Here is a 17,232-nt window from a genome sequence, read left to right as displayed (position 1 = left end):
AACTGTCGGCACAGAGCCCGACGTGGGGCTTGAACTCACGAGCTGTGAGATCATGACCTAAGCCAAAGTCGGAGGCTTAACCAACTGAGCCACCCAGGCGCCCCAAGCATCTGACTCTTGATTTCAGCTCAGGTCATGATCTTGCAGTTCATGAGTTCGAGTCTCGCATTGGGCTCTGCGCTGACAGTGCTGAACCTGCACGGGATTCTCTCTTTCTCCCTCTCTCTCTCTGCCCGCCACCTCCCCCCCCCCCCCCCCCGCCTCTATCTCTCTCTCAAAATAAACTTTTAAAAAAAGTAGAATTCAAGGTGAATTAACAGACAGATTTAAAACAAAGTCTGGAGATAAAATAAGATTAGATTAAGGCTGGGACTGAAAACAGAGCTGCCTTCTAAGCTTTGTGGTCTACTTTTTTGGTTAATGTTTCCAAGTTGACTTGTTTTAATAAGGAGATATTTTGCTCCCAATGTACTCTCAGGTTTCAAGTTTTGGTGACCTGGGCCTTGGAAAGTAAATGTAATCTGCTCTGCCCCAAACCTATGCGACTCTAGAGACTTTGTACCTGCCTTGTTCTTCTACATTGCAAGACCCCGATCTCTGTGCTTTGAGAAGTTAACTTCTTTTAGGGCCAATCGATGAGATAAGACTGGTGGAGAGAGACTCCCCGGCCCCTTGCTGGAGGCAGGGCGTAAACACCGGGAGAGCAATACAGAGGAAGACCATCTTGAGTCAGTGTTCAGAATGAGCAGGAGTCCTTGATCTTGGGCGAGCATCATTCCGTGCTCTTTTGGTGTCACTGTGGCTGCCCTCCGCCATTAAATGGGGAAATACTTGGCATTATTCTGACATGCCCAAGAAGGGGAAACTTGGAACTCTCAGCAAGTACCCTGTCAATATGTTCTTAAGTCTTAAAAGGCTCACATCACGGCTCAGGGGACAGGAGCCTGCAGTTATATCCAGAGACGTGACTCAGCCCCAGCTCCTCATGGTTACAACTCTTGCCCGGTGCCAGTCACCTTCCCAATTCTGCCAGGCCACAAACCCTGCTAGCGGTGTTGGTGATCCCACCGTTGTCACCTTTTCAGTTGGGGTGGGGGGGGACACTGGTCCCAAGGGTGCTGGTCTAAGCGCAAACTCTGTGGATACTAATCCCAGGGAAAACCCTCTCAAAAGATGAGCATTTGAGCCAGGACTGGAGCATTTTCTAGTTGGCTCTTCTCCAGTTAGTGAGAGGGATGAAAGAATGGAGGCACTGGAGACCCACCCAGCCAGGGAGGAAAGCCAGCACCTCCAGTGTTCAGGGTAAACTAAGCCACCAGGCCTGGCTTCCATTGAAACTGCCAGAAAACAGATCCTGCCTCTCACTGGGTCATAAATTACACTACCTCCGGAACACTAGAGTGTGCTTCCCCTCCTGCCATGGCCCTTCCCCATCTGCGGGACTTCCATTTTGATTTCTCACTGCTCACACAAAGGATCTTCACAAAACCTTCTTGTGTCGTGTCCAGGCCATTTCTAGGAACCTTCCTCAAGACACTGGGAGTTACTGTTTCAGCTGGAGAGTAATGGTGGATCAAGGAGGAGGAGCTACAAATTCTGGGTGCCCCCCCACTCTCAGCCATTGGTGCTGCTAAGGGGAGGTCTAGCCCCAAAGGGAGGAAACAGATTAGGAGGCACAGGGCACCAAATCATTGCTTCTCAGGTACTGACACGCAGTGCACCCCCTGAACGTCTTGTTTAAATGCAGGTTTGGATTTGGCAGGGCTGGGGCAGGCCCAAGCTTCTGCATATCTAACTCCTGGTCCACAGGCCACACTTTGAATAGCAAGGGGCAAGACTGAGGAGGGACAGTGGAGAGGGAGGTGAAACTAGGGACCACGGGAAGAAAGGCGAGGGAAGGCCAAGCTCCAGGGTGACACGGTCCGATAGCACTACAGCTGCATCCCCTCTGGTCTCCAGGGCCCTCTCTGCAGGGCCTTCCCGGGCAGGGCCTCCGTTGGCCGCACTGCGGTGCTTTGGTCCTTTCCCTTCCCCTCTCGCTCCACGGGACTGGAGCACACAGCCTCCCAGCTGCATGCTGGAGAGGGGCCAGGGTCCAGAGACCTCGTCACACCTCCGGTTCCATCAGGGGAGCCCTGCCTCAGCTGGGGCCGACCACCACGCCAGCTCTGCCCAATGCCAGGGCAGTTCGGCCATGGAACAGAAGATTCTTCAGGTTGGCCCCAGGGATACGGATGGGCTTTCTCCCCTCCCGAGCCTCACCCCAGGCACGGCTCCCTGAAGCGGAAGGGGTGACTGTCTTCACCACCTCAGACCGCAGCCTCCATTTACTGAGTGCTTACTTTGTGCCAGGCTATGGTTGAAGCCCCCTCCCACATTAACCTAATCTTCACAACTACCCTAGGAGACAGGACTTGGTTTATCCCCCACTAGATAAGGAAACTGAAGCTCGAGATGTAATTTGTCCAATAGCTCCCAGCTAACAGGATTCGGTCTACCCCTCCTACCCTTGGCATTAAACCATAATGTGAGGCCAGGAGCCTGTGGGACTCTATCTAGGAGAGAGGCCTCAAGATAGGAGTTTAGAGGACACAAGACAACCCAGGTGAGTTTAGTTTAGGGCACTTGGAAGGTCGGCAGAAAGTCAAAACTGTTATTGTCCCCCTACCAGCTTCCCTCATCGCACCAGGAACAGCAGGCTCTTCTGTGCCAGCTGGCAGGGGACACGGCAGGACCCTGGAGGGAACTTACGGGATGCCTGGGAACTGGGTTCGATGGCCTGAGCAGAGGGTGCCAGGCGGAGACTCGGCTCACCAGGCGGCACCCAATCTTTCTGAAGAGCAGCTGGCCTGCCAGGCAGCCGATGGGAGGGTCATTTGGGAACGTCTGAGTCAAACGGTACCAGCCCAACTGTCCACACCTCAGAGGAGCGGCACATTGCATCCTGACGTGCAAATGCACTCTCAACGTTGGTTCTCCATTTATTTCTTTAATGTTTTTTTAATGTTTATTTACTTTTGAGAGAGAGACAGAGCGCGAGAGGCAGAAGGGCAGAGGGAGAAGTCACAGAATCCAAAGTGGGCTCCAGGCTCTGAGCTGTCAGCACAGAGCCCGACGCAGGGCTCGAACTCACAGAGTGTAAGATCATGACCTAAGCTGAAGTCAAACGCTTAACTGACTGAGCCACCCAGGCGCCCCGTGGTTCTCCATTTAATAAACCAAAGTGCCCACAAACACTGGGCTGGACTTTGTGGGTCCTTAAGACACTCTCAGCCTTTAGTGAAGAAAATTAGCAGGTTGGGTATAAAGGTAACCAAGCAACGGTGGGGACTTTGGTGAACTGGAGAACGCTGCTCAGATGAAGCTGCTTTACTACCTTGCTGCAGTTGGTTGGGGCCTCTCATAAGGAAGAACAATCTGTTGATTTTTCAAGAAGAGCCCCAAAGCAAGATCGTGTGAACCTTCCCATTTTTGAAAACAAAATGCAGGCCAACACCTGCGGCCACTAGTTTGCAACTTCTGCTCCACTGCCTCCAGCATCTAACAAACCCTGGCAGAAAGCAAGCAGTCAATATGCATCTGCCACGTGCCCAGGTGAAGCTCATCCAGAGGCAATGGGTCTGAACCTGCATTAGACGTAGAACAGCTGATCCAATCCGGGAGGATTTTTAGCATTGGAAGTGACTAAAGAGAGAGGCCTAACAGTTGTTGTAGATAAGAAAATCCTCATAAAGCTAGAGCACATGGTTTGGCCAGCACTGTAAGCGGGGAGAGGAAGGCTGCTTTTAGGTAAAGTGTACAATTGACCTTGGTCCCCACTGCTGCTGTCTATAGCTCTGCCCACCCCCCATACCCCACTTCTTTACTTGTCCAGGCCTTGAAGGCATCTATCTGGCTTTCATACTTGGTAAGGGGAATTCAGACTTTGCCTTCATGAGTACCAAATGTCCAACCTATTAGCTAAGAACATTATCCAATGCAAGTGTTTTTTCCAAGGATTAAAATGAAACAGGGTATGTAATAAAAGTGCTTGGCACAACATCTGGCAAAGTGTTCAAGAAACATTCACTATTATGAAGGTTTAGATGTTTTCTTTTTTATGAGATTTTTTTTTTATGTTTATTTATTTCCGAGACAGACAGCATGAGTGGGGGAGGAGCAGAGAGAGAGGGAGACACAGAATCTGAAGCAGGCTCCAGGCTCTGAGCTGTCCGCACAGAGCCTGATGCAGGGCTCGAACTCACAAACCGTGAGATCATGACCTGAGCCGAAGTCGGTCGCTCAACCGACTGAGCCACCCAGGCGCCCTGATGTTTTCTTTTTTGAGAGAGTGAGCGCGCAAACGAGGGAGCACAAGCGAGGGGAGAGAATCCTAAACAGGCTCCGTGCTGTCAGCACAGAGCCTGACTTGGGGCTCGATCTCATGAACCTGACCTGAGCCAAAGATCATGACCTGAGCCAAAGTCGGACATGAACTGAATGAGCCACCCAGGTGCCCCTAGTGTAGATTTTTTTTTTAATGTTTTATTTATTTTTGAGACAGAGACATAGCATGAATGGGGGAGGGGCAGAGAGAGAGGGAGACACAGAATCGGAAGCAGGCTCCAGACTCTGAGCCATCCGCCCAGAGCCCGACGCGGGGCTCGAACTCACGGACCGCGAGATCGTGACCTGAGCCGAAGTCGGACGCTTAACCGACTGAGCCACCCAGGCGCCCCCTAGTGTAGATTTTTTAAAAGAGCATGGCTGATCTCCATGGATATGGAAATATCTGCCAAACAAAGTAAGTGGGGGGGGGGGGGTGTAGGAAATTATAGACCTATACAATGAGAACTTGAGTTTTAAAAAAGGATATGTACGTTCATGTGCTTAGAACACTTCTGGAAAGGTGTATTAGACAACCTTAGAGACTGGGGAACAATATTCTGGGGAACAATATTTACCTTCTACCACAAAATGCTTAGTTCTCATTTTATACCCTTCTGTTCCATTTTGAGTGTTTTCCCCTTACTAGCAGCATCATTACCCTTATTAAAAGGACCAAATAATTTGGTCTGCCCAAAACCTTCTGGTCTGAGCTTTGCTTTGCAAACAGTTCCGAGGATAAAGTGTAATAGATCTCAAAGTCTCCAGTGTCAAGGCCCAGGAACTTCAATTAGAGTAGCGGGCTCCCCAGCCTCCTCTCCTATTACCAAATGCATCTAACTTTGGAGGCTGCTTCAGGCCACCCCCTGCTTTGTCCGTTTTCTGTGCCCTAGGTTTTTTTTTTTTTTTCTTCTTCCCCATGTGCACTTTGCTCTGTGGATAGTATCACCCAGCTTTTAGATACTGTTCCAACAGTGACTACCCACTTTCTGTCTCTGGCCTAGTCTCCCTCCTGAACTCCAGATCCATGCTTTGCAATTGCCTATTCAACAGTTCCATGTGGATGGAGAGTACACATGTAAAATTGAACACATCCCAAACTGAATTCATCTTCCCCAATAGACCTGTTCCACCCACAGCCCTCCAAATCTCAGTTGATGGCACTTCCAGGCTGCTAGTCACCCACGTCCATAAGCTTATGGTAAAAGGACAACTGAGAAGCAGTCCGACCCACAATGCCAGTTATCTAAAAATGAAGATGGCCCTGGGTACTGGGATCAAAAATATATAATCACTGAACTAAAGGGTATTATGCTAAGCAAAATCAGTCAGTCAGAGAAAGGCAAATATCAGATGATTTCACTCATGTAGGATTTAAGAAAAAAAACAGATGAACATGGGGGAAGGGAAGGGGAAAATAAGATAAAAACAGACAGGGAGGCAAACCATAAGAGACTCTTAAATACAGAGAACAAACTGAGGGTTGCTGGAGGGGAGGTAGTTGGGGGGATGGGCTAAATGGGTGATGGCCATTAAGAAGGGCACTTGCTGGGATGAGTGCTGGTTGTTATACATAAGTGATGAATCACTAAATTTTACACGTGGAAAGAAGAAAGAAAGAAAGAAAGAAAGAAAGAAAGAAAGAAAGAAAGAAAGAAAGAAAGAAGAAAGAAAAAAAGGGGGACATACAATCATTAAACTGTTTTCTGAAGTAAGGGGTGCCTGGGTGGCTCAGTCAGTTGGGTGTCAGACTTCAGCTCAGGTCATGATCTCAAGGCTTGTGGGTCTGAGCCCTGTGTCAGGCTCTGTGCTGACAGCTCAGAGCCTAGAGCCTGGAGCCTGCTTTGGATTCTGGGTCTCCCTTTCTCTCTGCCCCTCCCCTGCTTGCACTGTCTCTCTCTCAGGAAATATACATTAAAAACAATTCTTTTTTAAATGTTTTCTGAAACACACTTAAAAGTAACACGTTTTAAGTCTAGGATTTAGATATTGGCATTTTAATTTCTTTTGATTATGTCACTTTTTGCAAGCTAGGAAACAGAATCAAACTAAGGCAGTCTATAGTCCTCTAGGGATCCAGGTCGAGTCTTGGGATCTTCAGCAGAATGACATCATAATATAAGGTGCTAACAACAGGCTTAAAATCTCTAAATGATAACCACTTATCTGTACCTCTTCCTTAGGAAACAGCCAAAAGTTCAGTCCTTAAAGGCATGGTATACAGAACACCTTGATCTACAAAGAACAGAATGACCCAAATTATATGCTGGCCAGCTTACTGGTAGGCCAAATCAGAGCTAAGGATGGATGAACAGAGCAAGTGTCTACCTTTTGGAAACTTGATCTGAGATTTTAAAAAGTCCTGGCTGCTGCTCATAAGAAACCAAGTAAAACTGCACCCACGCTGACACTTGATTTTGCCAAGATCTTCCACTAGAACACAAAGTTAGAGATGAGTGTAGGGATAAGATACTTCAATGTTTTCAAAATAAATTACTAGGAACAGGAAGTCTGAGACACTGAATTCTTCCATTTGCCACCAGAACAAACCGACAATGAAGACTATGTAAAAGAAATGCTGAAAGCTAAAAAGGATGGTAGCAGTAACACTTCCCACTACAGAATAACCTCCTGCTTTCCCACACCACGAACACTGCTACCCTTCCAAGACACATATTCGTGTGGAAAAACTTGTCAGCTTTTGCTAGGGCCAGGAGACGAAAAACAGAGCATGCTCTAATTAGTTAATTGGTAACTGTAAGCTCAGTTGACATCCTGAGGATGGACCCATAAAATCTGGCCATTCTTTTGTTGAACGTCTGCAACTTGCAGAATTCTTTAGCCCTTAACCACAGTTTCTGCTCCGTATCTTAAAGCTGGTCTCAGTCCCATCTGTGACTCTTCTCCTCAGGGTTGAGGGCAGGTGCTAGTCATCAAAATCTGGAATGTCATCGTAGGAGTAACCCCGGTAGCCTTTGGATGCATAGTAGGCGATGCGCAGGTGGTAAAATCCTGGCAGGAACACCAGGATGCCAATGATCAGGACGGGAACAGCCCGGTCTGCCCCCTGGTGGCAGAAGGAGGCAAACACATTAGCACCACACAAATCGTAAATTTTAAATAAAGCCATGGGTTCAATCCACATATCAGTATTTTACTCTTCAGGGTATTTCCTTTGGGTAGAATACCCAAATATACCAAAGGGAACAGGTTTACATCTCTTTTCCTCCTTATTATAAAATGTAGAAAAACTGCAAAGCACTAAATATTATAAAGAAAGAACTTATTTCTAGTTTCTCCATTCTAGTTTTCAGTTGTAAACACACCATACCCTGTGCCCTATTTTCACAAGCAATTGCCAAAATATTATGAAAAGCTCTTCATTGGGAGATATGCAAAACGGTGAAAACAGTCAGAAGGTACAAACTTCCAGTTACAAAATAAGTAAGTTCTGGAGATGCAATGTACAGCATGTGACCACAATTAACAATACTGTGTTTTATGTCAGAAAGTTGCTGACACAGATCTTAAAAGTTCTTATCACAAAAAAAAAAACCTGTAACTATGTGTGGTGATGATTATCTCCCAATCTATACATATATTGAATCATGTTGTACACCTGAAGCTGATACATTATATGTCAACTAATGGGGTCTATCATTCCACTGTAATGGATACACCGCAATTTTACTCAACCACACCTCTCTCTCTCTCTCTCTCTCTCTCTCTCACACACACACACACACACACACACACACACACACACGGCCGACTGCACAGAATACCACAATAAACTTCATCTGCATTTTTCAGAGTATTTCTTTAGTGTATATTCCCATGAGCACAATTCCCAGGTCAAAGAGGAAGGAATGACGTTTAGTCTCTTTATCAGCAGGGCTTCAAATATTTGGGGAGTTCCCTGAAGGCAAGGACTTTGTTCATCCCTGTATTCCCAGCTGCACCCAACATATAAGTGTATTGAATGAATCCACCTTTATAAAACTGCTCTGTGTCTTGTCTTTATGTATAGTTTTAAACGTTTATACAGTTAAACCTATCCTCTTTTTCTTTTGTGATTTTTCCCATTATTTGTAGGCTTTCCCTCATCTAAAGATTTAAACTCAATCTAAAAATCTCATTTAAACAGGGCTACTTACACAATGTACACTGACAGGTTAGCTACTCAGTATAATTTTGGTTGCTTCATTCAAAAACAGCAACAGGAGTATTTGCCTCCTATGGCTACAGAAAAACGAAAGGAGGTAATACATGTAAGGCAAGCAGCCTCAGCTGCACACAATGACTCAACAAGCTTAAAACCCAGGAAGGAAAAAAACAAACAAAACAAGAAAAGAGAACTTGAAGGGGCTCTCTCAGGCCAAAGATGGGACTATGTGAACATCAACAACAATAAAGTCTACAACTCTCACAATTGACATACTTGGTGCTACTTTTGTTTTCTTGTTTTTCCTGCTTCTTTTATCTTTTGCAGGATATTGACTGTACAACCCTAAAAGGACATATCCTAAGGATTAAAAGAATTACAAAGAAAACTTACAGCGCATTCAGCCTTTTTATACTTAGCATTAACATTCACACTTATTTTAAAGCTATTATATGTGTAACATACACTAAGGTAAGGAAGGCAAGATATCGTGATCATCAGGACAGGCATACATATAAAAATCAAAGAAATTGAGTTCAACTCTAATCTTAAATTTGCACTTGAAATTATTGTCTAAAAGATATCTATTTCCTGGGGCGCCTGGGTGGCTCAGTCAGTCAAGTGTCTGACTTTGGCTCAGGAACTTGCAGTTCCTGAGTTCAAGCCCTATGCCGGGCTCTGCTGTCAGCGTGGAGCCTGCTTGGGATCCTCAGTCTCCCTCTCTTCTGCCCCTCTCCCATGTGTACTCAGGCTCGCTCTCTCTCTCTCTCTCAAATACAAATAAACATGAAAAAAAAAAGGTATCACGGTGTCTGGGTGGCTCAGTCGATTAAGCATCCGATTTCAGCTCAGGTCATGACCTGAGTTCGAGAGTTTGAGCCACAACTGGGCTCAGTGCTGATAGCTCAGAGTATGGAGCCTGCCTCAGATTCTGTGTCTCCCTCTCTCTCTGCCCCTGCCCCATTCGCATTCTGCCTCTCTCTCAAAAATAAACATTGGGGCGCCTGGGTGGCTCAGTCGGTTAAGCGTCCAACTTCGGCTCAGGTCATGATCTCATGGTTCGTGGGTTCAAGCCCCACATTGGGCTCTGTGCTGACCGCTCAGAGCCTGGAGCCTGTTTCAGATTCTGTGTCTCCCTCTTTCTCTGACCCTCCCCTGTTCATGCTCTGTCTCAAAAATAAACGAATGTTAAAAAAAATAATAATAATTAAAAAGAATAAATAAATAAACATTGAAAAAATTTTTTTAAAAATCTATTTCCTAATTCTGTCACTGAAAAGGCCCAGAAACTATGAAAACCAAAGCATGAGTACCATTAATGACCAATTTGTGACCTCTCTAAATCTACCTCCTATAAAGAAACCAGGGCTCCTCAGAGAATTGGTTGTTTATTAGTTGGGGGACAGGCAATGTACAGATGGGCCTAGGATAACCTGCTGTGCCAGAAAGCAAAAAAGCTATCAAAGACTACGTGGGTCAGGTTTAAAAGACACAAGAGTAACACACAGAGGTCCTACTGGCCAAATACGGGACAGTTTAGATATTAAAAAGAATATGGACTAGGACTGAGACAAATATGTAAAAAACATGAGTTTATAATGATTCTAACCATTTGATCACCTGTTGAAGTTGCAAGGTATGTTTTTATAAAAGTTGTGGAAGAGGAATAAACATTCTTCCTACCTTCACTACACATATTATATTCTGGGGTAATCAGATAGATTTGAAAAGTTCTTTATAGCAGAATTTCAGCTGATAAATGCAGAAAATGACCAAACTGGATTCATTAGTACAAAGGGTGATAGAGAAGTTTATAATAAATGAATTAGGCTGAAGACATTCAAACACACCAATTTATCTTAATAGCAACTAAAAATCAGGATAACCATTATGTGCTTCCTAATGCAATGCAATGGTTCTCAAAATGAGGTCGACGCAATACCAGCAACACTGGGAACTTGTTAGAAATGCAGATTCTGACAACCTACCTACAGAACTGGAATCTCTGGGAGTGGAACCAAGGAATCCATGTGTTAACAAGTCTGCCAGTTGATTCTGACTAATACTGAAGTTTCAGAACCAATCTGCCATAGTAAATACACAGCACCTCCTTACAAAATAGTCTTCCTCAAACAAAACTAAACACGAATCTACACAAACCCCAAAAGCTAACAAAAATATGAAGAAGAACAAGGTCAAAGATAATAAGATAGCGCCCTTGGATTTATGTAAAAACTGTTACAGATGTATACTGAAGATGCACACTCAGGAATACCAGCAAAATGTGGGGTGCCTGGTTGGCTCAGTCAGTTAAGACTTCAACTCTTGAATTCAGCTTAGGTCACGATCTCATGATTCACAAGATCGAGCCCCAGGTTGGGCTCTGTGCAGACAGTGTGGAGCCTGCTTGGGATTCTCTCTCTTTTCCTCTCTATCCGCTCCTTCCCCACTTTCTCCCTCTCTCGAAATAAATGAACAAACTTGAAAAAGAAACCAAACCCATTTTTACCCTTACTTATAAAGCAGTCTTTTGAAAAACCACACAAGGCAAACAAATTATCCAAGGTAAAATGATATTTGCTGCATGTGGATCTCACCTCCAACCTCAAATTTTATAATTAAACTGATACTGCATGTTGCAATGAAAGTTAACCGAAGGCACAGTCTTGAAGTGAAGTGTTCAAACGCAGATTGCAGCAAGTAAGCATCTGGCAGCCATTTAATAATTTTAAATAGATTAAGAACCAAAAACAGATCAGATACATTTATTTTTCTTTAATTTTAGAGAGAGAGAGCGCGCACAAGGAAGGGAGAAGGACAGAGGCGGGGGGAGAGGGAGAGAGAAGGAGGGAGAGAGGGAGAGGAGGGGGAGAGACAGACAGAGAGCGACAGAGAAGGAGAGAAGGAGAGAGAGAGAGAGAGAGAGAGAGAGAGAGAGAGAGAGAAATATCTTAAGCAGGCTCCATGCTCATTGTAGAGCCTGACTGGGGCTTGATCTCACAAATCATGAGACCATGACCTGAGGTGAAATCAAGAGTCAGCTGCTTAACCAACTGAGCCGCCCAGGCACTCAAGATACATTTTTTAAAAGCCACATGCAGGGGCTCAGGTCATGATCCCAGGATCATGGGATCAAGCCCTGAATCGGGCTCTGTGCTGAGTATGAGTGTGGAGCCTGCTTAAGATTCTGTCTCCTTCTGCCCCTCCCCCTTGCTCTGTCTCCCCCCCCCCCCCAAAAAAAAAGCCACATGCAGCCACTTTATTGCAACATGCTATTACTCATTTCTCTAATGCCCACGGTTTCAGCTCTTGGCTGTGTTCCCTCTGCAGAGTAATAGGACCATCATCCCCTGGCCTGGTGCGTGTTGAAGAACAGACATAGGGGCGCCTGGGTGGCTCAGTCCGTTAAGCGTCCGACTTCAGCTCAGGTCACGATCTCGCGGTCCGTGAGTTCGAGCCCCGCATCGGGCTCTGGGCTGATGGCTCAGAGCCTGGAGCCTGCTTCCGATTCTGTGTCTCCCTCTCTCTCTGCCCCTCCCCAATTCATGCTCTGTCTCTCTCTGTCTCAAAAATAAATAAACGTTAAAAATAAAAAAATAAAAAAATAAAAATTAAAAAAAAAATGATGAACAGACATAATCTGGAGCACCTGGCTCTTGGTTTCAGCTCAGATCAGGGGTTTGTGAGTTCAAGCCCTGCATTGGGCTCTGTCAATACAGGCTCTGTATTGACAGTGCAGAGCCTGCTTGGAATTCTCTCTCTCTCCCTCGCTCTCTGCCCCTCCCCTACTCACACACACACTCTCTCAAAGTAAATAAATTCTTAAAAAAAAAGTAGACATAACTTATGATCACCATTACTTCAGAACAACCTGGACACTCTGTATTAGTGTTTGTATGTAGCCTGAGAGAAAGAAACACCAAATATCACTTTAGGTTTTGAAGATAAAATACTGAATCGTAACAGGAACTCCAACCAAACCCAGTGTAAGAAGGATAAGACTCACGAGTCACAAGTCCTGGCTTGGTCAGTGGCCCCAGACCTATACAAGCCTCACTGCTTCTCCCCAAACCCTGGCACTGCAAAATTATAATAACACATTCTACTCCAGTTACAGCCTTTATCCATCAGGAGTCCTCGATGCCAGGCTTGGCTTTGCTGTTCCAAATTATGACAGTCGGAAAACTGCCCAACATCTCAGAGGGAAAATTTGCCTACCTGCTCCCACCCACCTCATAGAAACCGTGGGACAAGCTTGTTGTTGCTCAAAACAAAGATACACGTGTTTTGTGGTCAGAGAACAAAATCTAGAAGAAAATAGTTTTCTTCTTACTGCTGGAATCTGCTGTACTAGATATGAATATAAAACAGAGCCCAGGCTCACACTTTAAAGATTTCACGGCACATTCCCACAAATGCTTCTGCTTACCCCTTTGCTGATATAGCCTGCCAACAGGAGGGAGCCTATGATAATGAGAAAAGCGCCAATCAAGAACAGCACCGTAGCAAGTGCAATGGCCTTATATGGGATCTTAGGAGGGCTCTTCTTAAACTGGAAGAGAAACAAAAAAAGGCAGAGCGTTATGAAAACACCAGGACTCAGACACTTTAAAACAGGGAAGATAATAAGAACCCATCTGGATGCTTTGTGTGCCTTGAAGAAGTCCTACTACTCAGTACAGCTCTGGGACAGAAAGGAAAGGGACAAGCAGGAGGTGAAGCTCTACTTATCGCTCTAACAGTCACTCAAAGGAATCCCGGCAAAACGTTACTCTTTCCACTTCTAATCTCATTCCACATACCATTCACTGTACCATAAGAAAATATTTTCTTACAAAAACAAAAGACACTTCATGGTCATTCACTGATTAGACATAGGTTTATTAGGTGCCTGGCACATGGAAGGCTGTACTAACCTACAGGGATTCGAGAGTGAACATCATGCTCTGGAGAAGTAAAAAAAAAAAAAGTAACGTCTGGCATTCAAAGTTAAGTCAGCATATAGTCAAAAGGTTTTAAAAATAGCTTTTTCTCAAGCATTACTTGCCTGCCCCATGAAGTAACCTGACTTGTATTTAATAAGTTTGATTCAAAGTTAAGATCAGAGACAAGCTTTCTAAGGTGTGCTTCATCTGACCTAACTGGCTGGAAGCTTCCCAGATGTATACTTTAAAACAAAACAAAACAAAACAAAATCTCTCTCCTTCAAGTGTGGGTCCAAAGAATGCCAAGAATAATTGATTTTTTTATATTTAAAGGGATGGGTTCCTGCTACTTCCTCCTTGGCCCTGGTCCCACCTAAGGTATTCTGAGGGGAAGTGGACAAAAGAAGATGTTACACCATTAAGTATTTTATAAACAACGATCAGGGTAGGATACAAACTTAATAAATATTCTGTTTTACTTACTGTTTGCCACAAAAAAATACCTTTAATAAATTGGATCTCATGACATCAGGAAAGAAGGAAGATTCCCACAATCTGCTGGCTTTAGCAGTTAGTTTCTCCCTTAAAAGATGAACTGGCTTTGACTAAAGTGTAAATGAACCAATGACACAGTCCTTAGAAAAATTCTACTTAACAAAACATAATCTGAGTATTTTCCAGATACACTAGATAAAATTTGCAACTACTGGGCTCTGGTGTCATGTGTCACAACTAAAAATTCTTAGAAATGAACAATATTTATATTGGTTTGAAACTGCTCTACCAAGGTCCTTCCTTCTGCAAACTATGGCTGAAAGGATCTCAGGGCTTAGTTTCTTTCTTGCTGCTCCTTCTAATCCCCAGGGGCTTAGCAAAACCTCCACCTGCAAGGCCTTCCTGCTAACTCAACAGAAACAGAGCCAGCTGGTCTGATCAGCTCCCTTCTGCATTTACCTGAAGGTCAATGTAACCATCGTCTGTGCTGGAGAGCCTTGAGTATTTCACTTTACTACTGGGGATTCCAGTAGCCAGGTTGGTACGAGACGGCATCATAACACGCCCACGCCGACACAGCTACAGTCTGAAAACAAAGAAAACTGTTATTGTCTGCAAATGACAACACTGTGTTACGTATACTGGATATACTGGCGTTTGGGGCTGTGATGTCACACAAAGCAACTGGCAATTTCTGCTCCACTGCACTTAAAATCTGATATTCCTTTGACAAAGTGAAAACATTCTCATTATGCATCTACTTTGGTTTGTCCTGGTGGAATGAGAGCCAAGACATTTACCAAGAAGCAGACCTCATGTTTACCTTGTCACCAATGTCCCCCTGACTCCTAATTTTTCCAAATTCACAGAGAGTAGGTGGAAGAGTGGTGACTTAAATCTAAATCTGACACCAAAGTCCACATTTTCAGTCATTCTGCTATTGTACTGCCTGGCCCTGTCCCTGCTTCAGGAAAAAGCAAGAGGAGCATATATTCTAGGGATACTCCTATTTGCCAGGAAGGGAGAGAGGGTGGAATGTGGAATATGGAATACACTCACATTAGCATTTTGCTGATTCCCCCTGATGGGTATCATTCTTTTTTTTTTTTTTTAAGTTTATTTATATTGAGAAGGGGGAGACAGTGCATGTACAAGTGAGGGAGGGGCAGAGAGAGGGAGGGGCAGAGGGGGAGAGGGGGAGAGGGGGAGAGGGGGAGAGGGGGAGAGGGAGAGACAGAGACTGACTCCCAAGCAGGCTCCGCATTGTCCGCACAGAACCGACTTTGGGCCTGAACTTACAAACCATGAGATCATGACCTGAGCTGAAGTCCACGTTTAACCCAATGGGCCACCCAGGAGCCCCGGATATTATTCTTTTAATGCAAAGATCTGTAGAGCTTCTTGTAAATGTGGCTATCAGCACTATGGGTATGGGTTCTGGTTATCAGCACTGTACCAGTGCCTTCTGATTTGCCTGTCCTTCTGCCCCACCCCTAGCACTAAAAGTAGTGATTTCATTTCCCAAATTACTTCTCTAGCTCCCTTAAACAAACAAAAACTTGTTTTTTCCAAAATATTCAAAACCAACTTCAGTAATGAAATCATGACTATTTTGTCACTAGTTTAAGAGATAGCAGATAAGATTAAAAACAATGACACTTTAATTGGAAAACGTCTCTAATTTGTGTGCTTTTCCTCCATAAAATCAAATTTATATGAATAAAACAAGTAAATCTATTTTGACTGTGAAGCTATTTCTAAAGGGGAAATGTATCTGTAAAAAGAGAAAGCGAAGTATTTCACAATAAGGGCAGCAACAACAACAAAAAACCCAGAAACCATAAAGACTTTGCATTCCTCTGGTATGACACTTTGCAAATAACCATCATCATTATAATAATATCAATTAATAATTACCCAGTGTTGGTTAGGTGCCAAGTACTACTCTAAGTGCTTTCTATATACTTAATCCCAAATATTGATGATCTGTTTTAAGAGGTCCACAGTCAACCTAAAACAACCAGCATTATGATGGAATTGGTTGCGCTAACTGCAAATGTCACTTTTTAACAATTACATACCAGTGCAGAAATCAAGTACTGAATCAAGTATGCTAATTTATATGCTTTTCTAAAATGAGCTCACACTGCATTAAATACTAGGTTTCAAGTGTTGCGATCCCGATTACACGATAACCTAAACTTAATTCTATGAAATTTAAAGTCCAAACTACGGGTTTGGGGGTGGAGGTTGAGGGCATTTAATCACCTCTGATTTGTACCGTCTTCTTGAAAAAAGTTTACGTACTCTGCCAATACCTATTCATACACCTGCATCGAAACATAAAAGAGAGCAGGAAGCGAGGAAGAGGGACACGAATGCTCACTGATGCAAAGGGTAAGAGGAAGGAAAAACGTAACCCGAGGCTTTCAAAGTACCAGTCCAAGTTCCCAACAGGCTCTTTTTAACGGGCTGCACCGAGACCCCCAACCTCCGTCAGCATCCGAAGGCTGCGAGACTTGAAAAGCACCAGCAAAGCCCTTTGCGCAGTGCCTGGCACTACGCACATCCAAAGACACTACCTTCCTGCCCGTCTCCAGACCTAGGCGGGAAGAGAACTAAAAGCCGACGCGAATTTAGACGGTGAACACACAAAACCGGTTTCTGGAAAGAGGCCAGCCGTGGCCGCGGCGGGCGAACGCTGCACACCCAGGGCGCGAAGCTAGGTTTCGGCGGGGAGCGCAGTCTCGGTCCCACCGAGCGCCTGAGCGGGGGCGCTTTCTGCTCCCGTCCCGCCGCACGCACGCCTTACCGGAGCGTCGCGCCAGGCCGCCCGCGCGCCGACAGCTCGCTCACGGTTGGCAGCGGAGGCGCCCGAGGCCTCATGGCACGCCTCACCCAACGGCCACCCGCCCCTCCCGTCCAGCTCGGCGGCGGAAGTGGCGCGTCGAGAGGCGGCGCGCCGGAAGTTGCGTCACCGAGAGCGACGCCTTCTCATCCCAAGCTCGGGAACGTCTCGCGTTAGCTCTACGCTAGTGGGAGTGTGCTGCAGGCGGAACTCTCCGGCGGCAAGTACCTCCCTGTGGGTTGGCGGCAGTCGCTGCGGCCTGGGCTTGCTGCTGGCCACCTCCACAGGGTTGTGCGGGTGCCTAGGGTGACCGGCCGCCTGGGTCACAGTCAGACCCGGGTAAGCAGGCTACGTGTTTCTTTCCGTGATCCCTCGGGCGGTGGTGGTGGCGCCCCCCGGGAGACGAAAGCCGAGCCGGTGAGGCACCGGATAAC

The 17,232-nt window shown here is 45.4% G+C and overlaps 1 protein-coding gene and 1 long non-coding RNA gene across 2 annotated transcripts; one reads left to right on the top strand and one right to left on the bottom strand.

Moving 5' to 3' along the window:
• Positions 1-4,401: 4,401 nt before the first annotated feature.
• LOC145715370 (uncharacterized) lies at positions 4,402-4,821 on the top strand. The gene is made up of 2 exons (XR_014137432.1): positions 4,402-4,521; positions 4,742-4,821. It is a non-coding gene; the product is annotated as an uncharacterized LOC145715370 (long non-coding RNA).
• A 431-nt stretch (positions 4,822-5,252) lies between these two features.
• TMEM230 (transmembrane protein 230) lies at positions 5,253-16,965 on the bottom strand. Its single transcript, XM_060612873.3, has 4 exons — positions 16,763-16,965; positions 14,410-14,536; positions 12,960-13,082; positions 5,253-7,432 (listed from the first exon to the last, which is right to left on the bottom strand). Exons 2-4 carry the CDS (start codon positions 14,506-14,508, stop codon positions 7,292-7,294), a joined length of 363 nt encoding a protein of 120 aa, XP_060468856.1. The 5' UTR covers positions 14,509-14,536; positions 16,763-16,965; the 3' UTR covers positions 5,253-7,291.
• Positions 16,966-17,232: the final 267 nt, after the last annotated feature.

The sequence above is a fragment of the Panthera onca genome, chromosome A3, assembly GCF_046562875.1.
Source record: "Panthera onca isolate mPanOnc1 chromosome A3, mPanOnc1 haplotype 2, whole genome shotgun sequence".
NCBI lineage: Eukaryota > Metazoa > Chordata > Mammalia > Carnivora > Felidae > Panthera > Panthera onca.
This window is presented reverse-complemented; position numbering and strand designations above follow the sequence as displayed.

What these genes read in the sequence shown, in the direction of transcription:
- TMEM230 (XM_060612873.3), bottom strand. Translation starts at nt 14,508, where the DNA reads ATGATGCCGTCTCGTACCAACCTGGCTACTGGAATCCCCAGTAGTAAA. An exon ending in ATGGTTACATTGACCTTCAG is followed by an intron (nt 13,083 to 14,409) that starts GTAAATGCAGAA and finishes TTTCTCTTCCAG; the next exon opens with TTTAAGAAGAGCCCTCCTAA. An exon ending in CAGGCTATATCAGCAAAGGG is followed by an intron (nt 7,433 to 12,959) that starts GTAAGCAGAAGC and finishes TTCTGCCACCAG; the next exon opens with GGGGCAGACCGGGCTGTTCC.